At 55.4% G+C, this 27,118-nt stretch overlaps 1 protein-coding gene across 1 annotated transcript; it reads left to right on the forward strand.

Moving 5' to 3' along the window:
* The first annotated feature begins 17,279 nt into the window (after positions 1-17,279).
* Positions 17,280-18,203, forward strand: LOC141976735 (olfactory receptor 5C1-like). Its single transcript, XM_074937870.1, has one exon. It carries the CDS (start codon positions 17,280-17,282, stop codon positions 18,201-18,203), a length of 924 nt encoding a protein of 307 aa, XP_074793971.1.
* The last annotated feature ends 8,915 nt before the right edge of the window (positions 18,204-27,118 follow it).

Genomic DNA, 27,118 nt, shown 5'->3' on the forward strand with positions numbered 1-27,118 from the left:
CCAATATTTAATAACGGGCTCCCTAGAAGGGCTAACGCGATCCAATGGCTTGAAACCGAAGCTAGACAAATTCCGGCTGGAACTAAGGTGTAAATCTTTACCAGTGAGAGGAATTAACCATCAGGCCAAATTCCCAAGGGACGCGATGGATTCTCCAGCCGTGACCATTTTTAAATCAAGCTGGGAAGTTTTTTCCCTCAGAGATCGGCTCTACCAATGACTTGGGGGCAGGTCCCTGGCCCGGGTGGTACAGGGGGTCAGGCGATGCTCACGAGGGTCTGTGCTGGCGTGGGAAGCTGTTAATCCAGAATTCAGCTTCGTTTGTTGCCAGCCAGTGTCCGGAAAAGGCAGCAAAAATCAGTTCGGAAATCTCCCCGGTGGCTGGGCCAAACCCAGCCCCAGCTCTTTTCCCAAGCGGTGACGTTGATTAAAAATGATTCCGACGAGGCAGACGCCCCCGGCTGGAAGCAAGCGGCGTTGCCGTGCTCTGCGGTGTGCAGCAAAGTGGCAACTGGACCCCCCTGGATCCATAAAGACTCATGCAGCCACACAGGCTCCATGTCACAACATATAACTATCCGTCAACCACCCGCTGGGACGTTCCCTGCCAGCGTTTGTCTCTTGCGTTGCTGAGCTGTGACTTTCGCTCAGGAGCGATAAATTGTTACTAGCACTTTGGGCGAGGGCGGCAATTTCGACACACTGACCCATTAAAAATCGAATTCTTCCGAGCTGGTATATAGGCCGCACTTAAATCAGAGATGGATGCCACCTGTCGCCACTAAGGGAGGCGAGCTGCATACCCAAGGGCTAGGGGCTTCCCCTCTAGGATTGTCCTGGAGTCTCCAAGAATTAAGATTACGCCGTGGGCTGAAACTTCCAGGAGTGTCCAACAACCCAAACTGGCAGCCCTGGGAGCTTCTGTACGAGATGCATTCGTTCACCAGGTACAGGGGCGTGAAATGGCTGATTTGCTCCGTACTGAAGGGCAGAAATGCTCTGGCATCACGGGGAGAAGTTGAGAAATCACTGACTCCTTGTTAGACCAACTCAGGAGACTGAACTGTTGGGGAACAGAGAGCTGGTGTGGCCAACAAGGTTCGAGGATGGAAGGCAATTGGCCAGCAGAGATATGCCCCAATCGTCTCAGCAGGCTCCAGGGAATGGCGAAAAACCCTCCATGGTCGCCTCCCTGACCTGGGGCGAGCCAGAGCTGAGCAAGGGAGTGCGGCCCACCAGCTGGGCCTTTAGAAAGAGGATTTTCTGAAGCGTCTCAAAGCTCCCATCCCATCACTGATGATTCAGAAGAGAGTGGGAGGGGAAAAACCCCCAGAATGAATCTGGCCTATTGTGCATCTGAGGCGAGGGGGGAAGAAACCTTCCTGACCCTGCAGCCCAAGCCCTGAAGCATGAGAGTGGATTGGAAAGGGACAGGAACGAACAGGGGGCTTCCTGGATTCACAAGTTCCCAAGGCCGGACGGGACCCCATGCCTACCTCGCCCGCCCCAGGTTGTAGCACTTCCCCCAGCATCAGCATCAAAGCATCTCTTTGAGAGAGCCGGTGAATTTCATAGCCGCCATGCCTGGAGGGAAGCATTGTGGTCAGCCAATCTGACCTCCGCAGCCCAGAGCCCTGCCCCGAACTAATTCCCAGAGCAGATCTTTTGGGAAAACCTCCGAGCGGGGCTGGAAAATGGCCCGGGATGGAGAAGCCACCCTGCCCCCTTGGAGAATTGTTTGGTGGTTAATTCCCAGGGGGAACGGGGTAAAAATTTCCACCCCAAATCCCAAACTGAATTTGTCCTGCTTCAACATCCCTTTCCAGTTTGTCCCAGCAGGCAGAGTGAGGTCACCTTCCCCCCTGCCCACCAAGTGTGAGATCAGTCCTGGTCCAGCATGGGAATCGGCCAGCTGTAATATTTTGCATGAAGCCTGTGCGTGCCTCAGTTTCCCATCCGTGGGCTGCACTGTTACCTGGAGGGTGGGTGGGAGAGGGCGGTCAACTCCCTGCAGCAACCCGGAGATGGAGGTGGGATGGGCCCAGGGCTCTCCCGGGTCAATGACTCCCCCACTCCCCATCTCTATGCACGGTAGTTTGGAGGGTCTTGACAACTCCCAGCGTTTCACAGAGCTCTGCGCTCACACCGGGACGGGAGGGGCAGGGGAGTGAATTCATGAACGGTCTCCCCTGGACGAGCCCGGCCAAGGCCCGGCTTGGAGCGATGGAGCCCCAGCGTGGGACAAACATCCTGTTAATTACCCCAAACTCCTGCCGCCACCCATCAGCCGCTGCTTCTCCGCCTCCGGCTCCCATCCCCAAGGGCCATGGCTGCTAACGACGCCCAGAACAGCAGGGAACCATTACCGGTAATTAAGACCCTGGGGATGGATCAAAGAGGGGAGTATGGGGTACCCCGGGGGAGGGACATCCTGCCTTCCTGTCTCTGTCAAGCCTCCTACCGCCTGTCTGCTCCCATGAGTCCCGCGCCTGGTGCTTTAGCTTCTCCCTGCTCTCTTTGGCCGAAAGACAAACCAAGCCGACCCCCATGACAAACCCTTTCCTCGCAGACCTGACAAACTCACTACCCCCAAGTCTGGCAGGATGTTTAGCCACCAAGGCTGTGGGGTTTGGGGGGGGAAAGACACATGAGATTGTGACGAAGTGGGAATTTTTGTAATTTTTTTGTAGGACACTCGTGTGCCTCAGTTTCCCCTGGTCTGTGCAATGCTACCCTGTGTGTGTGTGTGGAGACAGGATCCAGTTTGCTTTCAGGACAGATGAAGAGCCAGTCTGGTGTGTTCATGTCGCCGGGCTGCGTGGGTGGACTGATCAGAGCTCTGACGGGTCTGTCTACCTGGCAGGGTTAGCCCAGGGTAGTAGAACTGGAGTGAGCAGATGCTGGGTTTGTTAACCCAGGGCTTGAGCGTCTACACTCAGTGGTAAGCCCAGGAGTTGTGGGATCCCGGGTCCCAAGCTGCAGCTCCAGTGTTCACACTACCTTATGCCGGTCTGCGTCCAACCACCCTTATCCCAGCCCCCTCCCAAAATGTAGCTGCGTTCGCCCTGTGTTCATGGTGCAGGGTGGGGACACTTGACCATCCCCCAGACTCAACAGGCCAACAAAGGAAGTTGGGATCGTGGGCTGCTTTTGGCGGATTTCCCAGCGGGGCTGCGTCTACACCACAAATCAATGGGGCTTGAACCCTGTCTCCCGGCTTGACTCACCTCCGGTGGAGTCCTGGGACTCTGGGCTGATGGACAGCGGTGTCCCCTCAGTTCTCCACCCTGCGGTGCCTTTCACACCGCTTCCCTGTGAGAGCCACGGCTCCTGGTCTGCTCGCACGCAGCCTCCAATGTGTAAATCCCCCTCCCCAGCGATACTGCCAGCCACCAGGGAATTACACTGCAGAGTGACACCGGCAAATTCCTAGTCCCTAACACTGTATGTCTTTCACTGCCCAGCCCCCTCTTGGAGAACACCAGCTCATTGAAAGACCGTCATTTCATTAACAGAAAACGAGCTGCACAAGGAGTCCCCCAGACACTTCCACCCAAACACACACAGGTCTAGAGAAAAAACGTTTATTAACTCCAGAATGATGGATTTTAAGCTGATTAAAAGTAATGAGGCATAAAAATCAGAATTGGTTACAAAAAAATAAAAGGTAAAAACGCAAAGAAATCCTGAACTTAACAAGCAACGTGAACTTAAAGCGAAAGGGTCTCTCTCACCACATGATCTTTTGCAGGCTTACCGGCTGCATCTTTCAGCCAGGATCACGCCCCAGTCCAGTGTCTTTTAAGTCAATGCCATGAGTAGAGATGAAGGGCAAGAGAATTTGTGGCCTCCGTTCCTTAATTTTATCCTTTTCCTCTTTGAGGATCATCTCCAGCTGGGATTAAGCGGACAGCCTGTCTCTGGGATAGGAATTTCCAGCAGTTCTTTTAAATTTCTCGCTCACGCCTTTCTTCCCGCCAAAGAATAGCGCTTAACCAGGCGATAGTCCATTTGATTACGTTGACACCTGGCTGAGACGTCAGTCTGCCTTTTGTCTCTGAGGAACTGGTTTGTGCCTGCTTTTCTAAACTTGGAACACAGCTCAGCAATGGCATATAGTGGAATCATATAACTTTACATACAATGTTGCCATGCATATTTTACCAGGACAATAATGTTCAGTAGATTATGAGTTTTTGAATGATACCGGCACAAAGCATACTTGGTACAAAATTTATCATAGTCTTGAAAAAAGAATGAACATCAGAGTACAGACTGTCACGCTGGGTTAGCACCATTTGTGTGTAGACAGAAAGGAGTGAGGTTCGCTCTTGACTTTGAGCCCTGGGCTTTCCCTGCGGTGTAGACATTCCCTAAGGAACTGGTTGAAACCAACTTGGTCCAACAAGGCGCCTAGATGAGTGGTTTTCAACCGGTGGTCTGCAGACCCCTGGTGGTTCTCAGGCCATGTCTAAGATTTCCAAAGGGGTCCACACCTCCATTTGAAATTTTGTAGGTGTCTGCATATTAAAAAAGATTGAAGAACCCCTGGGCTAGACAGACACGCCTGCTCCAGCGACTCATGGATTGGTGCTCTCTGTGGGAGAGCTAAGCCAAGACCCCCAGCGTGAGGACATGGGGCTGGAAGGTGTGAGGCGGTGAAGCCGTGGGGCCTGCCCTAAAGGAAGAGTGAGACCCCCCTCCTTTGCGGTCTGGGACATGGAAGGACTTCCCCCGAGAGACTGTCCCAAAGCTGGTCCTGATCCTGGCGGGAAGCTCTGACCTGGTTAAGACACATAAGCACTATGAGACGTACGTGCAGGTTATGTCTAGAGAGTAATGAATTAATATTGACAGTCGCATCCCTGACCATCTTGGCTAACAGCCATCACTGGACCTATCCTGCACGGACGTCTTTCGTTCTGCTTCAAGGCCGGTTCTTCTCTTGGCTTCCACAACATCCCCTGGTGGTGAGTTCCACAGGTTAACTGCATCCACACAGTCAAAACCGCAGGGACAAGGGACATCACCACGGGTGGGAGCTAGTCCTGGCTACGAATAACAACAAAAGTTTGTGGTCAGTGTCACAGAGTGTCGGGAAAGGCTCCAGTCCCTGAGGAAAACCCCCTGGTGAGGGAGCTTTGGTGAACGGGCCGGCCGGGTCCACAAGAACCAGGATCCAACTGCTTGACCTTCAGGGGAAAGGGGGAAACCGACTGTATTAGCTAGGGTAGTAACTATTGAGAAGGATGGACTCGTGTTCTAGGATTCTCGTTTTGTTTTGTATCTGTTCCCTCTTCTTGCTCGTGGAATCCTTGTTCCGTCTTCAATGAGCCACTGTTGGTCTTATTAGAAGTGTTCACGGGTGGTGTCCAGGAGCTGGGGGAGTTATGGGAAAACTGGTAAACTGAGGCATGCTGCACCTTTTTGGGGGAGAAGAAGTGGAATTTCTGTGAGTTGCCAGCGTCCAGGGACTGGATAGCAGAGAGAGCGGAGTGTTTCCGCAGACTTGGCGACTGGCTGCCATGAGATGATCCATGGGGAGACCCCCTCAGATGACAGAAGTCCCGTGGACCTTGGGGAGGCTGGTTGGGCATTAATGACTGTTTTCCCAGTCGCAGTCTCCCAGGGGCTAATTAAGGGCAGCTCTGCCGCCCCCGGGGCCCGGGTTCCGGGGTTCATTATCATGGAGGGGCAGCTGTTCCCCTGCAGACGCCGGGGGAAGGCGGGCGCCAGGCGTCCTTGTCTGAGGTGAGGCTGCGTATCAGTGTGTGCACATGGGGGGGACCGCAGGGGAGAGTCTGGGATTGCAGTGCAGGCTGGATGTGGGGCAGGCGGGGGAGTTAGGGAGTGGGGACCGGGACAGATGGGGGAGCAGGACAGCCGGAAAACCCCCCACGTCCTCTGCATCCGCCTGCCCCTCCCTCCCTCCCCCTGGGCTCTGAACAGAAAGACGTTCCCCACCTGCAATAGCTGCTGTCAGTCCCTCACACAGCTCTGGCCCCTCCATCTCCACCCTCCTGCATCGCCCTGTCGAGCCAGGTACTTTGACGGTGCCCGGGGCAGGACCCCGCTCAGCAGACCCCTGTGTCCAGCATGGAGCGCCGTCTCCGCTCTGCGTCCTTCCCCACGCACGCCGGGATGGGAGCTCTCCTGGCACCCGGAGCTCTGTTCGTCTCGCCCCCTTCCCCAGGAGCATTGATTTCCTGGGGAGGCCGCGTCTCCACGGTGTGACGGGCTCCAACCAAGAGCATTTCCTACTGACAAAATAGCCCCTGACAAATAGCCATGAAAAACGGAACGTTATTCCCCAGGCTTTCCATTGACAGAGGGGGGCTATTTCCTGCTATACCCTCGGGTGACTGCATTGAATGAAGTTGAATTCCCTTTGGGGTCCTTTGCCTTCATCGCCAAGGTTCTGCATTACCGGGACCCGGGATGACGTGACACCTTTGTAAGGGGTCAGGCAGGATATGATACGTTCTGCCCGGAAGCTGAAGCCCAACAAAATCAGCCTGGAAACAAAGGCGTAAATTTGTACCGGGGAGCGTAGTTAACGACGGGCACAATCTACCGACGGGCGCGGTGGATTCGCCACCATGGACAATTTTTCAGCCGAGACGGGATGTTCTTCTAAAAGATCCGCGCTAGACATTAAATGAGGGAAGAGCTCTAGATATGGCTCTCAGCCTTTCCAGACAATGGTACCCCTTTCAGCAGCCTGATTTGTTTGCCCACTGCCACGTTTCACCTCCCTTCAAAATGACTTGCTTCCGAAATCAGACAAACTGAAAGCGTCCCCGCGTGCGGTTACTGGGAAGTGGCTGACTTCCTCCTTTGTACCATGGAAGGATAAAATAAACCGATCGGAACAGAAAGATTGTACTCACATTTCAGTGGGTAGCAGATCGAGTCGTGTACACAAGTCATTGTCTGTATGAAATTTTAGACTGTGATGACTTTGCTCGTGCTCTCTGTGTAGCCTGTTGTAAATTAGGCGACTATGTAGATGAGTTGATGGACCCCCTGGAAGACCTCGGCGTATACCGGGGCGCATGTCCCCCTGGTTGAGAACCACTGTCCTCGAGGGTCACCATGAACCAGATGGACAAGAGGGTCACCAGTGCACCAGACAAGACCAGCCTTATGGCCAAGCAGAGTCTTGGGGACTCTCTAAGGCAGGGGTGGCCAACCTGTCTCTCCGGAGCCACGTGCGGCTCTTCAGACGTTAACATGCGGCTCCTTGTCTAGGCACCGACTCCGGGGCTGGAGCTGCGGGGGGCAGGGGGGCTCACTGCTCAACCCCTGGCTCTGCCCCAGGCCCTGCCCCCACTCCACCCCTTCCTGGTCTCTCCCCTGAGCCGGCCGTGCCCTCGCTCCTCCCCCTCCCCCTCAGAGCCTCCTGCACGCCACGAAACAGCTGATCGGGAGGTGCGGGGAGGGAGGGGAAGGCGCTGATCGGCGGGGCTGGTGGTGGGCAGGCCGCGCTGGGAACGGGGTGGGGGAGCTGACGGGGGGCTGCTGACGTGTTACGGTGGCTCTTTGGCAATGTCCATTAGTAAGTTCTGGCTCCTTCTCAGGCTCAGGCGGGCCACCCCGCTCAAAGGGGACAGGAGTGCAAATTCCGGTTCTGCAAAATAAAACCAGCCCCGGCCTTCTGAAGCTCCGCCCTGCTGCTCGAGTCGTATTTGTGCTCCGCGTCTGTGGTGAGCTTGAAACTGTTGCAGGACAGACCCCGAGCAGGGCCCTGGGGCGATCTCTGGGAAGCTGCTTTGAACGTCTTTTGAGGTTTTAAGGTGTTTTCTCTGTCCTGCTTTCACCTTACAATTAGAATCACTGAACTGTGGGACTGGAAGGGCCCTCGATCTATCCAGTCTCCTGAGGGAGGACGAAATATTAGCTAGACCATCCCTGACAGGGGTTTCTCTCACCTGTTCCACCATCTCCCTTGGTCATTTCTTCCCGTGCTTCGTCACCCTGACAGTTCGAAAGTGTCTAACCTAAACCTCCCTTCCTGCAATTCAATAAAGGAGCTGTGTGCTCATCTGGGCAACTCCACAATTATTAGCCCCTGCAAAGAAAGCACAAAACCCTGAGAATCCAAAGGTGCTTTTTTATGATTTTGGCCTAAAAGTTTAGGGTTTTGCCGGCCCCCAACTGAGAAATATGTTGTTTTTTTTCGAGGGAAAGCCCGGGATTTTCCGTAAAGATGGGACAGTTCCCATTTTGTTGAAAAAATAAATAGTTTTCCACCTGGGGTGGGGGTGGGGCTATTCCATCTGGTGGGAAATTTCTGACTTGTGCTGGAGGAAATTTTTTGAGGGACAGGTTGGGTTGGAGGAGGCAAATCAGGGCCCTTTGTTGGCCACTGAAAATTTCTCATGACCAATGTTGTTTCCCTGTGAGTTGAAAGAAGGGGCCGGGTATAGAAATGGTCAGACTGGGTCAGAGCAAACTCCATCTGGTTCAGAATCCATCCCCGACCCAGGCCGGTGCCACATGCTGCAGAGGCAGGTATAAGAACCTGCAGGAGCAGGTGGGGATCTGCCTCCATGAAAATTCCCTCCTGACCGCTCATAGTGAGAAGTTTCTTACAACCCTGAAGCATGAGGTTTAATATCCCTTCCACAATGTTTAGTTAGTCTGAGCGAATCTAACTCTGGAGGTTCCTTTTCCCTATGAAATGTCCAGTCCCTTTTTGAAACTTGCTAGGTTTTAGCCTCAACACCATCCTGTGGCTATGAGTTCCACAGTTCCTGTGTGTAAATTTCCCACTGTAATTTCATGGGCTGTCCCCTTGTTCCTATGCCATGTGACAGGGAAAACAGAATCCCCCGACCTCTTTTCTGTGTCCCATTGTTGTCGTGTTATGCTCCCTCTTACACTTTAAACAACCCTGATCTTTCCCTTCTCTCTTGACAGGAGAGTTTTCCCATCTCCTGACCTTTCCCCAAGCCCCTGCTCATTCTGCCTTTCCCCTGTGCTGCTGGGGGGGCCCAGGGGTGCAGGCAGTCTCCAGATGCAGGCAAAGGGCTGCGAGCATGTTTCCAAACTGGTACCAAGTCCCCTCTTCACTGGCTCTTGGATGAACTAAGCAAACCGGAATCCTCTAAGGGAGGTTTTCCGGACCTCCTGTGTAGCAGCAGGGCATGAGAGGGTCCCTTGGAAATACTCAGTGCGCTCGCTGCGTTGTGACTCTCATGAACTTCATCCCCAATCTTGTGGTCTCTGGGGCTTTCCTACAGGCCCCCTCCTGAGTCACGGACTCCAGTCCCTGCTATCGCGGCCGCCATGTCTGGCTTCAACTCCCAGCCACTGGATCGGGTTAGACCGTCCTCTGCTGGAGACCGTTATTAAATGTTTGTTCCCCATGGCAGTACTTCTCGACTGGAATCAAATCGCCCTTTAACCTTCTCATTGTTAAACTAAATAGCTTGTGCTCCTTAAATCTCTCACTATCAGGCAGGTTTTCCAATCCTTCAGTCATTTCCATGGCTCTTCTCTGAACCTTCTCCAGATGATCAATCTCCTTCATAAATTGCAGGCCCCGTTAACACCAGTTAGGCTGTTTTCCAAGTGGAAGGGTATTTCAGAACCTCCCTGCTGTCTCGCCTTGGACTCTATGAATCCCCTCTTCACCCCTTCCTGGGCCTTGCAGAGAACAGAATTACCTGCATTTCCCTTGGCAAGCCTGTAACACTTGGAGCTTGGTATTATAACAGTGACTAGAATCCAACCTCATGCTTCAGGGCTTCAGTCGGTCACCTGCGGCGGTCAGGAAGGAATACTTTCGTCTAGATGAAATTACTAAAAGGTGGGTGTACAACTGGTCAAAAGATCATAGTCAAGGAGCAGTTATCACGGTTCATGGTCAAACCGGGAGGTTTTATCTAGTGGGGTCCTGCAGGGGTCAGCCCTGGGTCTGGGACTAGTCAATATTTTCATTAACGTCTTGGATAATGGAGTGAAGGATGCACTTATGAAAAGTACAGCTGACCCCAAGCTGGGAGGGGTTGCGAGCACTGGTGAGGTCTCAGCTGGAGTCCTGTGTCCAGTTCTGGGCACCGCACTTCAAGACAGACGTGGTCAAACTGGAGAGAGTCTAGAGGAGAGCAACAGGAATGAGGAAAGGTTTAGAAAACCTGACCTAGGAGGAATGGTTAAAAGCACAGGATACATTTGTTCCGGCTGTTATAACGAGGCTGGGGAATCAGTTGTTCTCCATGTTTGCTGAAGGCAGGACAAGATGTAAAGGGCTTAATCTGCAGCCAGGGAGGTTTAGGTTAGAGGTTAGGAAAAACTTTCTAACTCCAAGGGTATTTAAATTCCGGAACCAGCTTCTGTGATGAAGTGGGACTGTTCTTAATGTTTCCTCTGAATAGTGTGGGGGTGCCTCAGTTTCCCCTATGCAGTTCTGAAGTATCTAGGTGGTGGGATAAGGGTGTATGGTCGTTGCAGAGCCCTAGAGGGCAGGTGTGTGCAGGGGTCTGGACACAGAGAATGGCCGACACCCTGTTTCCTGGCAACTGATGGCCTGGCCCTTCCCCCCTGCAAGGTGAGAGCTAAAGGGCTGGAGAACAAAGGAATCAGGTGAGCTCCTGGCCCGGGAAAGGGACAAAGCCCAGAGGAGGGGGGGCTGGAGAGAGTTTCAGTTTGGGTCTGGCTGGGACGTGGAGTGAAGGGCAGACGTGGTTGTCTGGCTCACTGCCCCCCAAAAAGGACCTAGCTGAGGGGTCCCATTCTCTGCACCTACAAGCTCTGTTTTAGACCATGTTCCTGTCGTCTAATAAACCTCTGTTTTACTGGCTGGCTGAGATTCACGTCTGACTGCGGAGTTGGGGGGCAGGACCCTCTGGCTTCCCCATGAGCCCCGCCTGGGCGGACTTGCTGGGGGAAGCGCACGGAGGGGCAGAGGATGCTGAATGCTCCGAGGTCAGACCAGGAGGGTGGAAGCCGTGTGAGCTGTGTGCCCTGCAGACAGGCTGCTCACAAAAAGGAGACTTCCCCAGAGTCCTGCCTGGCTTCGCAGGGAGCAGTTCCAGAGCATCGCCCGGGGACTCCGTGACAGCTTCCAAGGGAAGTTGTGGGAGCTCTAGTCATTGGGGGTTTCTAAGAAGAGGCCGGACAAACACCTGTCAGGGGTGGTCTAGGTTTACTCGGTCCTGCCACGGTGCCAGGGGCTGGATTTGATGACATCTCAAGGTCCTTCCCAGCCCGACGTTTCTATGATTCTATATTTCTAATCCCTTTTTCCCCCTGCCTTCCTGTGAAGCACTGGAGATCAGCCACTGCTGGTTGGGGCTTGGAGCTGGTCCAGAGAATCCTGTCTAGATGTCTCGCTCTTGGGACAGGGGGGGCCTTCCTCCCATAGGGGGCGCCAACTCCCATCCAGTCCAAAATCCAACAGCTGATCCTGGACCCCGTGTGACACAAGGGTTGTTCTCAGTCCGTCACCGACAACGTAAGATGCTAACGGCCAGTGGCCCCGTCCTGTCTCTGCACATCACGGCTCCTTAAACACTCGGCCCCTCTGAGGCGGGCTCTGGATGGGACATGGCCTGTCCGCACCTTCTCCTATCCCTTTGGAATGGTATGGTCTCCTCCACACATTGCTGGGGGGGGGAGTCCCCCTAGAATTGGACACTGTGATCTGGAGTTACATCCCAACCTCTGTGCACCATAATTGGGAATCACTTAACGGCTCCAAGCATCTCGCAGAGCTCTGGGCCGCACCCCAGAGTGAATCTCTGAACTCCGCCCCCTGGACAATGCCCGGCTTGGAGAGATCGTGGGACAAACGTCCTGTTAATGACCCCCAAACTCCCACCGCAACCCATCAGCTGCTCCTCCTCCACCCCCAGCTGGTGGAGGGCTGCTGGGGGAAGAATTGGTGGGGGGCTTGAAACAGCAGAATTGTTGGGGGGCAGAATTGATGGGGTGCTGGAGGGGGCAGAACTAGTGGGGGCCAAGCTTCATTTTGGGGCTGGGAGGCAGAGCAAATTGCTGGGTAGGAGGACGGGCTGCTGTGGGGATGACGGGAGCCCCCCACTTCCGTTCCGACGACTTCCAGCACCGGGACGTTCTCTTCAGGGTGCCCAGGGCCGTAACCCACTGCCTCACCCTTCTACCTCCGCAAGAGCGAGCGTGGCTGGAAATCAGTTCCCTGCCATGCCGGCCTGTCCGCCTCCCTGGCAACCCATCCCTGAGACACTGCCGGCCTTTCCCTGGCCTTGCGGGTGACCCCCCACTCCCCCGGCACCCCCAGAGCCGTCTCCGGGTTGCGTCCCACGCCGCCACAGCCTGTTTGCTCAGCTGAGCCTTGCGCCCGACTCCACCGTCCCAGCGCAGAGCCGGGCGTGACGAAGTGGGACTGTTCTTAATGTTTCCTCTGCATAGTGTGGGGGTGCGTCAGTTTCCCCTAGGCAGTTCTTAAGTCTCTAGGGGGTGGGATAAGGGCTTATGATCGTTGCAGGGCCCTAGAGGGCAGGTGTGTGCAGGGGTCTGGACACAGAGAATGGCCGACACCCTGTTTCCTGGCCACTGATGGCCTGGCCCTTCTCCCTGCAAGGTGAGAGCTAAAGGGTTGGAGAACAAAGGAATCAGGTGCCCTCCTGGCCCGGGGAAGGGACAAAGCCCAGAGGAGGGGGAGCTGGAGGGAGTTTCAGTTTGGGGCTGGCTGGGGACGAGGAGTGAAGTGCAGAGGGGGTTGTCTGGCTCACTGCCCCCCAAAATGGACCCAGCTGAGGGGTCCTGTTCTCTGCACCTACAAGCTCTGTGTTAGACCATGTTCCTGTCGTCTAATAAACCTCTGTTTTACTGGCTGGCTGAGATTCACGTCTGACTGCGGAGTTGGGGGGCAGGACCCTCTGGCTTCCCCAAGACCCCGCCTGGGTGGACTCGCTGGGGGAAGCGCACAGGGGGGCAGAGGATGCTGAATGCCCCGAGGTCAGACCCAGGAAGGTGGAAGCTGTGTGAGCTGTGTGTCCTGAAGGCAGTCTGCTCCCAGAAAGGAGATTTCCCCAGAGTCCTGCCTGGCTTTGTGGGGAGCAGTTCCAGAGCATCGTCCAGGGACTCCATGACACCGGGTTCTCGCAAATCCAACGCTGAGCATAGCAACGAAGAGCCGAGATTTAAGTGATGCTGAGCCGGAGGAAAAGGCACCAAACCACACTTTTCTAGTGACGGACACGGCATTGTCGCACGGGGCTATTTTGCCGAGTGTTTACGGCAGTGTTGTTGGAGCTGTGTCCATCACACCCTGTCTATCTTTGCCAATTGTTGTACGCGGTGTTGTTGGAATCACGTCGGTCCCACCATGTTTATCTTTGCCGATTGTACATGGCATTGTTGGAGCTGTGTCAGTCCCACCTTGCCTGTCTTTGCCAATTGTACGCGGTGTTGTTGGAGCCGCGTCCTTCCCACCTTGTCTCTCTATCTTTTCCCAAGCAGTGTTCGGCCTTACGTCCAGTTCCTGGCATCTCCAGCCCTCCAGGCCGGGGGGCTGAACAGGCCTAGAGGGTGCTGGCCCCTACATCCATCAAGGAGGGGACACTTAGAGGGTCGTTTTACACCTTGTGTATCCCCCAAAGTCCATTGTCTTTGCCTCAAGAGTCAGGAAAGATTCCTGGGGGCTGGACATTGTCCCCCCCACCTGCTCTCCATTTAGCTCAAGGGCTGTAAATGTACGTTTCTTTCTCTCCACCGGGCATCCAGCCAGTTGGCCGGGTAAATCCACACTCCGGTGTCTAGGGCAGGCTGGGTTTCCACTCGGCCTCCCCAACACAAGGTAAGACCCTGTTTCCAGCCCGCATCTAGGACTCACTGAACCCAACCTGGACATGCCCCATGCAGGGATTTTCAGGACCGGCGTGGCACCGGATTACATATGAGACATAAGAATATAAAAACGTAACCCTAACTCTACATATACAATGATGGGGTCTGAATTAGCGGTTACCACTCAAGAAAGATCTGGGAGTCCTTGTGGAGAGTTCTCTTAATCATCCACTCAATGTGCCGCGGCGTCAAAAAGTGACCAGAATGTTGGGAATCATCAAGAAAGGGAGAGAGAATAAGACAGAAAATATCCTATCGCCTCTATGTACATCCATGGGACGCCCCCACCTTGAACACTGCATGCAGATGTGGCTGCCCCAACTCGAACAAGATATATAGAAATGAGAAAGGGTTCAGAAAAGGGCAACAAAAATGATGAGGGGTATAGAACGGCCTCCGTATGAGGAGAGATTAATGAGACTGGGACTTTTGAGCTTGGAAAAGAGGCGACGAAGGGGGGATATGAGAGAGGTCTATAAAATCATGACGGGTGTGGAGAAAGTGAAGAAGAAAGTGTTATTTACTCCTTCTCATAACACAAGAACAAGTGGCCACCAAATGAAATGAATAGGTAGCAGGTTTAAAACAAATACATGAAAGTATTTTTTCATGCAACACACTGTCAACCTGTAGAACTCCTTGCCAGAGGCTGTTATGAAGGCCAATACTATAACGGGGTTCAAAAGGGAGCTAGATAGATTCAAGGAGGATCGGTCCATCAATGGCTATTAGCCAGGATGGGCAGGGATGGGGTCCCGAGCCTCTGTTTGCCAGAAGCTGGGAATGGGCGCAGGGGATGGATCACTTGACGATTCCTTGTTCTGCTCATTCCCTCTGGGGCACCTGCCATTGGCCACTGTTGGAAGGCAGGATAACTGGGCTTGATGGACCTTTGGTCTGACCCAGTCGGGCCGTTCTTATCTTCTTATGTTCTCCGGGAGGGCAGTGGGGTCTGGTGGTTAGAACAGGGGAGCTGGGAGCCAGGACTCCTGGGTTCTTTCCTCTGAGGGGAGTGGGGTCGAACAAAGCACAGGCGCCCAGCCTCGGAAGGGCCAGGGATGGTGACTCCCTCACACTGTGCTGGTGCAAAGAGCCCAGCCCTCGGTGCCAGCTGGGGGCTGGCCTCTCTTGGCAGCAGGGCAGAAGATCCGAGGCTGGCTCTGCTCTAACACGGGTTACTGGAAGCACTTGGACTCGGGGATCTGTGGCCTAGCATCCCCCTGCTCTGCAGGCCTCCAATTTTCCATGCAATTAGCCACCTGTGTCTGAATCCCCGTGGACAGGAGCTGGGGGGTGATGGGTGCGCCCAGCCCCTCTGTCTGCGGGGCCTGGCTGGCACAGTGGGGATTGGCTCAGGCAGGAGCCCTGGGAGTCGGTGGCAGGGGAGGACTCGTGGATGCCAGGGAAAGGGGCATAAAAGCCCCGGCACTGCCTGGGTGGAAAGCAGTGGGCACCGGCACTGAGAGAGACGCAGACCCTGCCACTCTCCAGATAGGGCGGGTGCCACGGGGCAGGAACCGGACACGGGGCCTTTCCCGGGTAGGGACACTGTTTTGGGCCAAGGTGTTCGAAGCACCGCAGGCCGGCAGAGCTGCTCTGGAGAACGAGACCCACACGCAGCTAAGCAGCGAGTTACTGGCTTCGTCGAAGGTTAGTGACGCCCCCGCGACGGGGCCGCCAAGCGTGCATCACGGAGGCGGGGAACCCAGCGCACCGGAGCTTTGCCTGGGACGGAGTCCGACGAAGGGGTACACAGCGAGCCCGAATCAGCAGTGCACAAAAGCAGCTCATGAATATATAATAAGGTACTTCCCAAGAGGGGCTTTTCGCAAACTGGCAAAGGGCCACGCAGGGCAGACAGAACCGGCCTAACGCTGGTTCTTCGCGTCCTACAGTGACCGGGCGGCCTCGAGAAAGCGGCAGTTCCCTAGCTAGGCCCTAACAAAGTCTTCCACAGTCCCTTAGAGACGCCCTCTCCGCACTGACCCCCATCACCTCCTCGCTTGCTGAGCCCATCTCTGCTTGGGGGGCTGGCCAGCCAGTCACTGGGAGCCAGGACTCCTGGGTTCTCTCCCTGGCTCCGGGAGGGGAGTGGGATCTAGTGGGTTGGAGCAGCGGGGGCTGGGAGCCAGGACTCCTGGGTTCTCAGGGGCGAATCCCTCCATGCTTTGCCCATAAAGGGCTCCCAGCCCATCCCAGTCCTTCTCTCTCTCTCTCAGCCGGAGGCAATTTTCCTTCCTTCTCTTCAGCTGTCCCCCTTTCTAATGCCTGCCCTGCTCGGAGGATCCCCCCATCCTGTTACCCTGTCCCCCTCGGTACCTCTCAGCCCCGGCCCCTTCTGCTAGTTCTTTCCTCCTCTCCCAGGCCTGGGGCTCCTCCCTGAGCCCCCCTCCCCAGGCCGTGTGTGTCCAGCTCAGTCTGGGATGGAGGGATCAGTGTTCAGGATGGGGGGGCCCCCCAAGCTGTCTGGACCGTCCCCCTCTCTTATCTGCTCCGACTGTGCACCCCCAATCATCGCACCCGGCCCTTGGCGCTCTCAGCCACCAACCCCCACCAGGTGTCCCCATCCAATTGAGGGGCCAGGCTGGGGACTGTGTCCCTCCACACTTTATGGGGATGTGTATTATGGTACCGCTTGGAGGCTGCACATGAAATCAGGGTCGGGGGGTGACACTGAACGCTGCCCAGATCAGAGCCCCCCTTGTGCCGGGCGCTGCCCAGACCCCAACCAAGATCAGGGCCCCCCATTGTGCCAGGCGCTACCCAGACCCTGACAGAGATCAGGGCCCCCCGTTGGGCCGGGTGCTGCCCAGACCCCGACAGAGATCAGGGCCCCATCGTGCCGGGTGCTGCCCAGGCACACACTGAGAGACCGGCTCTGCCCTGGAGAGCTCCCAGTCTAAATGCACCAGGGGAAGCAAAGCCCTAGAGTTGTGAAGTAACTTGCCCAGCGTAACCCAGCTGGTCAGTAGCGGAGCTGCGAAAAGAACCCAGGAGTCCCGAGTGCCCGTCCTGCTGTCTGCCCACGCCACATTCCCACGCTGCCTCCGGGTCCCTCGATCTTATCTCCCTGCCCCAGGCATCTTTGCAGCTCCCTGCAGCTCAGTAGCGCCTGCAGGTTTAAATCACCGCCCCCTCTTTCCAAAGGGAACACCGTGAACCCCGCTTTCCTCACCAACGCCTTTCACCTGCCAACATCCCCAAAGAGTGTTTGGATGTTGGCTTATTCTTTGCTTCGTAGCCTAAACTGTTGTGTGGCGTTATGTGTGGCTGTTCCCCAACTGCTCCGCCCCAGAGGTGGCTGCATCTCCGTGCCAGGCCAGCCCTCCCCGAACACCAGACCCTTGACACTAGGAGCAGTGCCATCCCCACCCTGGGCTGAGGGCACTGGCAGAGGGGCAGGCTCTCACCCACGCTCTCTCCCCACAGATCTGTGCCCCCCCATGGCCGGGCCAAACCGGACGGTGGTGACCGACTTCCTCCTCGTGGGCTTCTCCTCCCACCGAGACCTAAGTCTGCTGCTCTTCTCGCTGGCATTGCCTGTCGTCCTGCTGGGCCTGGCAGGGAACCTGGGCCTGGCGGTTCTGATCCGGGCCGAGCGCTCCCTCCACACCCCCATGTACCACTTTCTCAGCCACTTGGCGCTGCTGGACCTCTGCTCCTGCTGCGCCGTGGGCCCCGTCATGCTGTGGGGCCCGCTGGCCGGCTGGGCCGCCCGCCCTGGCCCGGCCTGCGCCCTCCAGATGTTTCTCTTCGCCACCGCGGGGGATGCCGAGTGCTGCCTGCTGGCCGCCATGGCCTACGACCGCTATGCTGCCGTCTGCCGCCCGCTGCACTATCAGGCCGCCGTGCCGCCCCGCCTCTGCCGCGGGCTGGTGCTGGGCTCCTACGCGGCCGGGGCGGCCAGTGCGGCTGTGCACTCCGGCCTGGCCTTCCGCCTTCCCTTCTGCCGCAGCCGCGCCCTCGACAGCTTCTTCTGCGACATCCCACCCGTGCTGGAGCTGGCCTGCGCCGACACCAGCCTCAACCAGGCCCTGCTGCTGGCCATCTGCGGCGCCATCCAGAGCGTCACCCTGCTGGCCATCCTGGCCTCCTACGGGCTCATCCTCGGGGCCGTGGGGCGGGCGGGCTTGCGCCGGGCTGCCTCCACCTGCGGCTCCCACCTGGCAGCTGTGGCCGTGCTCTACGGGACCCTCATCTTCATGTACCTGCAGCCCGAAGGCAGCTACGCCGCACAGGCTGACAAGATGGCTGCTGCCTTCTACACCGTGGTCATCCCCACCCTCAACCCCGCCATCTACAGCCTGCGCAATGATGACGTCAAGGGGGCCCCGGCGAGGCGGCTCCTGGGCGGGCGCCGCGTCTGAGGGGGCTGAGCAAGGGGCTGGAGGAGGGGGGGCTGAGGGAAGGGGAGATGGGGAAAGATGGCTGCTTAGAGTCAGCACCGGCATTGGTGTAGTGCCTCAGTGTAGACATAACCTACTCCAATGAGTGGGCGTAGGTAATGCACCTCCCAAGGAGGCGGTAGCCCTGTCTTACGGAGTAATTCTCCCATCGACCCAGTGCTGTGTACACTGGGGGTTAGCTGGGTTTAGCTACATCTCTCTGGGGAGTGGAGTTTTCACACCCTGGAGCGACATGGGTGGGTCGACCAACTTCTTAGCATATAAGAACATAAGAACGGCCAGACTGGGTCAGATCAAAGCACCATCCAGCCCAGTCTCCTGTCTACCGACAGTGGCCAGTGTCAGGTGTCCCAGAGGGAATGAACAGACCAGGGAATCATCAAGTGATCCATCCCCTGTCGCCCGTTCCCAGCTTCTGGCAGGCAGAGGCTCAGGACACCATCCCTGCCCATCCTGGCTAGGATGGACCTATCCTCCATGAACATATTTAGTTCCTTTCTGAACCCTGGTATAGTCTTGGCCCCGGCAACATCCTCAGGCAAAGATTGCTGCAGCCAGTGGCCCCGTCCTGTCGCGGCACTTCATGGCCCCCGTCATAAATATAACGGGAAGGGGAACCACCTTTCTGTGCACAGGGCTAGAAAATCCCTCCTGGCCAGAGGCAAAACCCTTTTACCTGTAAAGGCTTAAAAAGCTCAGGTAACCTGGCTGGCACCTGACCCAAAATGACTAATGAGGGGACAAGATACTTTCAAATCTGGAGCGGGGGAAAAAGGCTTTTGTCTGTCTGTGTGATACCTTTGCCGGGAACAGATCAAGGATGCAAGCCCTCCAACTCCTGTAAAGTCAGTAAGTAATCTAGCTCGACAATGCGTTAGGTTTTCTTTGTTTTGGCTTGTGAAATTCACTGTGCTGGAGGGAATGTGTAGTCCTGCTTTTCTGTCTTTTTGTAACTTAAGGTTTTGTCTAGAGGGAATCTCTGTGTTTTGAATCTGACTGCCTGTGAGATTATCTTCCATTCTGATCTTACAGAGTTGTTCTCTTATCTTTTTTTGTTCTTTCTAATAAAGTTCTGTTTTTTAAGAATCTGACTGGGTTTTTTGGGTCTTAAAAATCCAAGGCTGGTTTGTGCTCATCTTATTTATTCTCAAGCCTCCCCAGGAAAGGGGGTGTAAGGGCTTGGGGCAGGGCTGGTGGAAGGATGTTTCGCACCCTAGGTGCCCCCTCTGCGGCAGCCCTGCGGTGGCTCCCCCCCCCACCCTGAGGTGCCCCCTCTGCGGCAGCTCCCCGCCGCCCCCTCTCTCCCTCCCTCCCCTCAGCCCAGGGAGCCGTGCAGCAGCTCCCCGCCCCAGCTCACCTCTGCTCCACCTCCTCCCTGAGCACGCCGCCGCTTCTCCCACCTCCCAGGCTGGGAGCCAATCAGCTGCATCCATCAGCTGTTTGGCTCGCAAGCCTGGGAGGGAGAGAAGCAGAGCGGGGCTCAGGGGAGGAGGCGGAGCAGAGGTGAGCTGGGGCGGGGAGCAGTTCCCCTGTGCGCCGCCCCGCCCCCCCGTTGCTTGCTGCAGGCAGCCCTCCCCGCGCCCCCCTGCCCCAGCTCACCTCCACTCCACCGCCTCCCCGGAGCGCGCTTTTGGCCGCCCCCAACCACTTGGCGCCCTAGGCGACCGCCTAGTTCGCCTAGTGGTTGCACCAGCCCTGATATTTTGGGGAAATAGGAACTCCAAGTGGTCCTTTCCCTGTTCGTTGTCTAAATCACTTGGTGGTGGCAGCATACTATTCAAAGACAAGACAAAACTTGTGCCATGGGAAAGTTTTTAACCTAAGCTGGTAAAAATAAGCTTAGGGGGTTTTTCATGTGGGTCCCCACATCTGTAACCCAGAGTTCAGAGTGGGGAGGGAACCCTGACAGCCCCTTAAATGCTCGGTCTCTAGGAAGGGGCTCTGGACAGGACACGGCCCATCCTCACCTTCTCCTAACCCTTTGGAATCAGATGTTCTCTTCCACACATTCCTGGGGGGGCAAGTCCCCCTGGAATTGGACACGGGGATCTGGGGTTGCACCTCAACCTCTGTGCACCATAATCGGGGGGGCCTAAATGACTCCAAGCATCTCACAGAGCTCTGGGCTCACACCCAGGGCCGAATCTCTGAACTCCTTCCCTTGGGCAATGCCCAGCTTGGAGAGATCATGGGACAAACATCCTGTTAATTATCACAAACTGCCACCGCAACTCATCAGCGGCTCTGCTTCCATGCCCCAGCTCCCATCCCCAAGGAACCCAGTGCCTAACAATGCCCAGAGCGGTGTGGATTCAAGATCAGTAATGAACACCCCGGGGAATGAGTTGAAGACAGTAGCACAGGGAGACCCGGGTGGGGACGGGTGTGCCTGTGCCATGTATTGCTTTGTTAGATGGGTAAACAGGGGACTCTTGACTAGATTGGAGATTGGTTCTAGTTCCCCTGTAATTGGCCCTGGTGCGACCACAGTCTATAAGTACCAACATGGGGAATAAATATTTAATAATAGTCTCTTCAGTCCAGCAGAGGACGGTCTAACCTAATCCGATGGCTGGACAGTGAAACTAGACATGTTCAGACAGGAAATGAGTCGTACATTTTTAACGATGAGGGAAATTAACCGTCAGGACAATTGGCCAAGGGTCACGGAGGATTTTCCATTCCTGACAATTTTTCAATCAAGCTGGGGGTGTTTCTCTAGGAGAGCTGCTCTAGGAATTGTCTCGGGGCCATTCTCTGGCCTGTGTGACGGGGGGTCCCAGTAGATGATCCCAGTGTGGAGTCACTGGTTAATCTCGAAACTCTCCCAACTCCAAAGACTCCAGGGCTGTCCTAGGGCCTGGGTTGTACAGGTTGGTTCAGATTGGATGATCCCAATGGGCTCTTCTGGCTTCGGTATCTATTTTAACAGCAGGTGGCAAGGGTGGCCAACTGTCACGGAGTGCCCGGGCGATGCTCTGGAACTGCTCCCCATGAAGCCAGTCAGGACTCTGGGGCAGTCGCCTTCCGGTGAGCAGCCTGTCCGCAGGGCAAACAGCTCACACGGCTTCCACCTTCCTGGGTCTGACCTCGGAGCATTCAGCATCCTCTGCCCCTCCGTGTGCTTCCCACAGCGAGACCGCTCAGGCGGGGCTCCTGGGGAAGCCAGAGGGTCCTGCACCCCAACTTCGCAGTCAGACGGGACTCTCAGCCAGCCAGTAAAACAGAAGGTTTATTAGACGACAGGAACATGGTCTAAAACAGAGCTTGCAGGTGCAGAGAACAGGACCCCTCAGCTGGGTCCATTTTGGAGGGCAGTGAGCCAGACAACCACGTCTGCCCTTCACTCCATGTCCTAGCCAGCCCCAAACTGAAACTCCCTCCAGCCCCTCCTCCTCTGGGCTTTGTTCCTTTCCCAGGCCAGGAGGTCCCCTGATTCCTTTGTTCTCCAACCCTTTAGCTCTCACCTTGCAGGGGGGAAGGGTCCAGGCCATCAGTTGCCAGGAAACAGGGTGTCGGCCATTCTCTGTGTCCAGACCCCTGCACACACCTGCCCTCTAGGGCTCTGCAGTGATCATACACCCTTACCCCACCACCTAGATACTTAAGAACTGCATAAGGGAAATTGAGGCACCCCCACAATATTCGGAGGAACCATTAAGAACAGTCCCACTTCGTCACACCAACCATCCAGGATTGCCCCGGAGTCTCCAATAATTAAAGATGGATCTTTAATTAAAGATGATGTCATGTGATGAAACCTCCAGGAATACGGCCAACCAAGATTTGCAATGCTATAGGTAGCTGGTTTTCTCCTAGCTACCTCGCTTCCTGGACGCACGTAGCCTGATCTTGTGGGAGTCATTCCCCCGCCATTTGGGGCTGGATTTACTCCCCATCCCCTGCCATATGGGGCTGGATTTACTCCCCCTCCCCCGCCATATAGGGTGCGTTTACTCCCGCTCCTTCTCCCTCTCTCTATCTGCGGGGGAGGGTAACAAGCACATCTAGGCCTCCAGATTTAGGATTTTTAACCCCCACAGATGGAAAAGGAGCCAATCATGTGAGGGGAGGGGGGCTTTATTGTAAATTTCCTGGCAGAGAAAATAAATCCAACAGCCTCCCCCAGATATTAAAAGAACTCCCCCGCCAACAAAATGGTTCCTTCCAGGGGCAGTAAAAGCACCAAAGCTCACAATGACCAGGATGAACCATTTCACTATGGGAGGGGGGGGCGGAAATATCCACTTCTTAAATTCGATAAATTTTCCTTGGTCTCTGGAAAAAAATTACAATTTTTGCAGTACAGATGGTGCCAGCCAAAATGAGCATGGAACCTTCCAAAATGGCAGTTATGGCAGTTGGCTAGGCCCCTCCCCCCCGGACGGAATGGGACCTTCCAAAGAGGCAATTATGGCTGTTGGCCCCGCCCCTCCCTCCAGTGAGAATGGAACCTTCCAAAGTGGCAGTTATGGCCTCTGACCAGGCCCCTCCCCCATCCCCTACTGCCCTTCAGGTCCCGGGCGGGGGGCTTCGCAGCCCTGACCAGGGGGCACATTCACCCCTCCACGTGTGGTGGGAGTGGGGCTGATGGGATCTGTCTGTCCTGTCTCCATTGGAGCGGACGGAGGGGGGATGGGTTAGGGAGCAGTTGGGGGAGGGATCCCCCTTTCGACAGGACAATGGAGCACAATCGCCCCCGGGGGGCTGCCGTTTAAACCTCATTCATTCATTAATTATGGGAAACGGCTCCTTCCCCGCAGGCGTCACTCCCACCCCTGTCCCCGAGAAAGCAGCCTGGGAGAGAGGAGAATCACCAGGCTTTACGGGGGACACAATGGCTGCCATGATTAAATTGCCGCAATTCAACACCTAGGAAACTCATTGACAGGGATGAAGATCAGCCCGTTCTCAGCCGCAGAGCGCGGCACTGCTCGGGCCAGAGCAGGATCCTTGTCCTGAATCTTCACCGGCTCCTTCTGTCCCGCACCTCATGTCCTGACACACAACGGCAGCTACCAAACACGGGGCTCGTCCTGCGTCCAACATCCTGATGCACAACGGCAGCTACTGCCCATGGCGCCCATCTCTCACTTTTTGATTTATTTGCGTTACCATCACATGTAGGAGCCCCAGTCCTGGGCCAGGAACCCATAGCACTAAGTGCTGGACAGACAGAACAAAAAGACAGTCCCTGCCCCAAGAGCTACAGTCTCAGTCTAAGACAAAAGACGACAGGTGAATCCAGACAGACGGACGGGGGGAGCCCAAGTAAACACCAAGGCAGCTGTAAGATTTTTGTAGGCATCACTGCAAGGGGATTCCAGGAGAGACTGGAAGGACAATGAGGTGGCCTTTTCAGATACTAGTGGGGGGCTCCCCCCAAGTGTGAGGGGTAGTGCACCCCAAATCCTTCCACCCCTTTGCACACCCGAGAGTCAGGAGTCAGGTCCTGCAGCAGAGTCAATCTCTGGGCAACCTAGTGAGCAGAGCTGGCTGGTAGGAGGCTTCCTGCTTGGTCAGAAGAGTCAACAGACCAGCTCTAAAGACCAGCAGCAGTTCAGTGTCTGCTCAAACCATTCGCCCTTGGCTGTGATAGACCCTGCTTGTTCCCAGCCCTGCTCCTACCTTGGATCCAGCCCAGCAGCTGGTCGTGCCTCATTGTCAAAACCTGGTTCTGGCCATCGGCTCCGATTGTGGACTTCCGGCTCCGGCTCTGACCCTCAGCTCCTATTCCTGGCTATTAACTCCTGCTCCAACCGTTAGGCGCGACTGCCCAATCCCGGTCTCTGACACCCAAATTCTCCCACTTAACAGCAGCCTCCCCACACGAGGGCTTGATTCCCCACCACTTTGCTCCAGACAGACTCCCTTCACACTGGAGGAATGCTGTTGTTAACCAGCCCCCAGCCAGGTATCCACCACTCAGAGAGACTCCTGGATCTCCTGCTATCATTCTCTGTCATGCCCCAAGAGCCGACACACCGCTCCCAACCCACCCTCAGTTCTCTCCAGGGCCCCCTTCACTTTGCCATTCCTCAGCCTGTAGATCCACGGGTTCAGCATTGGGGCCACCACCGTGAAGACCACAGCTGAGGCCACAGAACCCCATGTAGTAGGGGCTTTGTGACCCCTCCCCCCCATGATGGTCCCAAAGTACAAGGAGACTGTGGCCAGGTGGGAGCTGTAAGTGGAAAAGGCTTTGTGCTTGCATTGGACAGACAGGACCCTGAGTATGGCTCCAATAATGCAGGCATAGGAGAGCAGAATACAGGCCAAAGGGATGAGGCTCACGCTGGCACCTTTGGTGAGGATCAGCAGGTGCTGCATGGAGGTGTCAGAGCAGGAGAGTGCCAGCAGCTCCTGGATGTTGCAGAAGAAGTGAGGGACCTCCCAGGAGGGCAGAAGGACAGATGGGCCATGAGCAGGGAGTGGAGGCTGGCGATCAGCCAGGAGACACCCACCAGGTACCAGCACTGGTCACGGCTCATAAGTACGGCGTAGCTCAGCAGATGGCAGATGACCACATGGTGGTCTTAGGTCATGGAGGCCAGCAGGAGGCTGTCAGTGTTGCCGAAGGTGATGAAGAAATGCATCTGGTCCAGGCAGCTGGTGTAGGAGATGCCCTGCTCCTGGATGCCAGGGTCCCCAGCACCTGCAGTACCACAGCCAAGATCACACAGGTGTCCGCCAGGGAAAGGTGGGCAAGGAAGAAGTCCATGGGGGCACAGTGCAGGCAGGAGTCAGAGTGGATCAGCAGGGAAATATGCAGGTTCCCCGCAGCATAAGCGGGCACATGGAGAGGAAGAGGAGGTGCCAAAGCTCCGGGAGGTCTAAGAGACCCAGCAGCATGAACCCGGAGATGCTGGTCTTGTCCCCCCGCTTCATGGCTCCAGGGTCCCCGCAGAGAGGAGATTTGAGCCATGAAGTGGCCCAGCAATGCCAAGGTGGAATGCTCCGCTGGGAATGGGCTCCAAGGGCGATGGAGACTCACGATGAACCAAGCCAACGGTCACACATTCTACACCCAGAAGGGGACAATTCTGACCCATCTCACCTCACTTCCTGCACACTCTAGGCCAGACGCCCGGAGCCCTTCCTACATCCAGCCAAGAGCTGAGGAGTGAGCTAAAGTTTCTCTCTTAGAATGAGACTTCCAGTCTCAATGTGATGGACTCCAAGTGATGGAGAAGTCATCACACCCCTCGGCAAGCTGTTCCTATGGTTAACCCCCCTCCCTCTTAAATATTGGCAAATTATTACCCAAGAGAGAGTCAGAAAGGGGGAGTTCCTCTCTAAGAAACACTCTCCAGCTAAAGAGACAGGGAACAATGAAATTAAATGAAAATGAAAATGAAAACCTTACTTAAGTAACTCTAAGAACCTCTTGATGCCAACTGCCAAGAGTTCACTGTTAACTCCCAAGAGGCCTGTCAAACTCATTACACCTAGCACTGCTTTCATAGCATTTATTCATCAATAATGTGATGTGAAGGCTTCAGTAAAAGCTGGGCTCATGGTGGTCATACCAGCATATCTACGTACAGAGGCCATGTAAAAAGTGAAATGCATATAATGAAAGACAGTCTGAAGCGTGAAAAGGTTGACAAACATGTCTGGTTTGCCTCGGTCTCTAGCCGACATGGAGCCTCTGGGTCTTGCTAGATTTGAGCTCCAGGGTGGGATTTATCTCCTGGGTGGACTCACTGATGGGAGATAAGCTTCAAGCATGGAATGAACCCTTTCCCACACTCAGCACATTGATAGGGTCTCTCTCGTGCATGGACTCTCTGATGGATGATAAGGGGCAGCCTTATCCATAGTCATGGGTTACTTTAACTCAGTGGTTCTCAAACTTATTTGATCAGGTCCCCCCTTCTTTGTGTCTGTAGTCATTTATGCACTTCCCCCAAGTATATATACCACTACCCAACTCTGAAGACAGAGCAGAGAGCAGCGGCTGCTGGCCGCCTGCCCAGCTCTGAGAGCAGAAGAAAGGGAAACCGTGTGAAAAGTTATATTTGTCAGCATCACTTTTTACAGCAGACTTAGTGCCCGATGGCCACCCTTACTTCTGTGCAGTTGCTGCCACCCTGAGGCTGACAGCCAGAGCCCCGCTGCCTGCAGGTGATGGGGGAGGGCGGGTGGGAAGGAGAGCCCAAGCCCGGGACGCATCCCAGTGGGGAGGGGGGAAGGAGACCCTAAGCCCAAGCCACCTCCCAATGAAGGATTGGCTGGAGGGAGGGAAGGAAAGCCCAAGCCCTGGTGGTGGGGCTCCAGCTGTCGCCTTTATCCTGCCTTTTGAGTGTGCACGGCCCTTCTGTATGAGCCCCAGCCACCCGGGGCTGACAGCCAGAGCTTATCAAATAAAAAAAAAGGCACACAGCTCACACCTCCCTTGACACATTCCCACACCTCCCTTAGTAGGCCTGTCCCAGAGCTTGAGAACTGCTGCTTTAACTAATTACCCACCCCCGGGGGAGGGTTTGCACCTGCTTTAATCTTGGAGCATTCAGCCCCAAGATTCACTACAGTAGAGAGGATGTTGATAGTCCACAGCGGTCTTTCTGTAATCCGGAGTTTTATCAGTCAGTCAGAAGACACTGTAGTGTGCGTATTGTGATTTGGTTGGCTGCAGTGGAACCCCCCCCCCCCTTTGCATTCTTCATGTTATTCCTTGCAGAAAAGCCCAAAGTGTGTATTCCTCATCTTCATCCTCACCACCACCATCAGCACCAGCGGTCGTCATCCTGGTGTCTCTCAAGGCACAAAGGCTGGAACACCACTTCTATACTGTGCTCACTGGAGTTCGCACACATTTATGAAGGTTTTTGACCCCTTTTTCTTTTTTGAGCTTCCCCACCCCACGACTTTCA

The sequence above is a fragment of the Natator depressus genome, chromosome 23 (genome assembly GCF_965152275.1).
Source record: "Natator depressus isolate rNatDep1 chromosome 23, rNatDep2.hap1, whole genome shotgun sequence".
Classification (NCBI taxonomy): Eukaryota; Metazoa; Chordata; order Testudines; family Cheloniidae; genus Natator; species Natator depressus.

Excerpts from the sequence above, each read along its gene's own strand:
- LOC141976735 (XM_074937870.1), top strand. The coding sequence starts at position 17,280 with ATGGCCGGGCCAAACCGGACGGTGGTGACCGACTTCCTCCTCGTGGGC.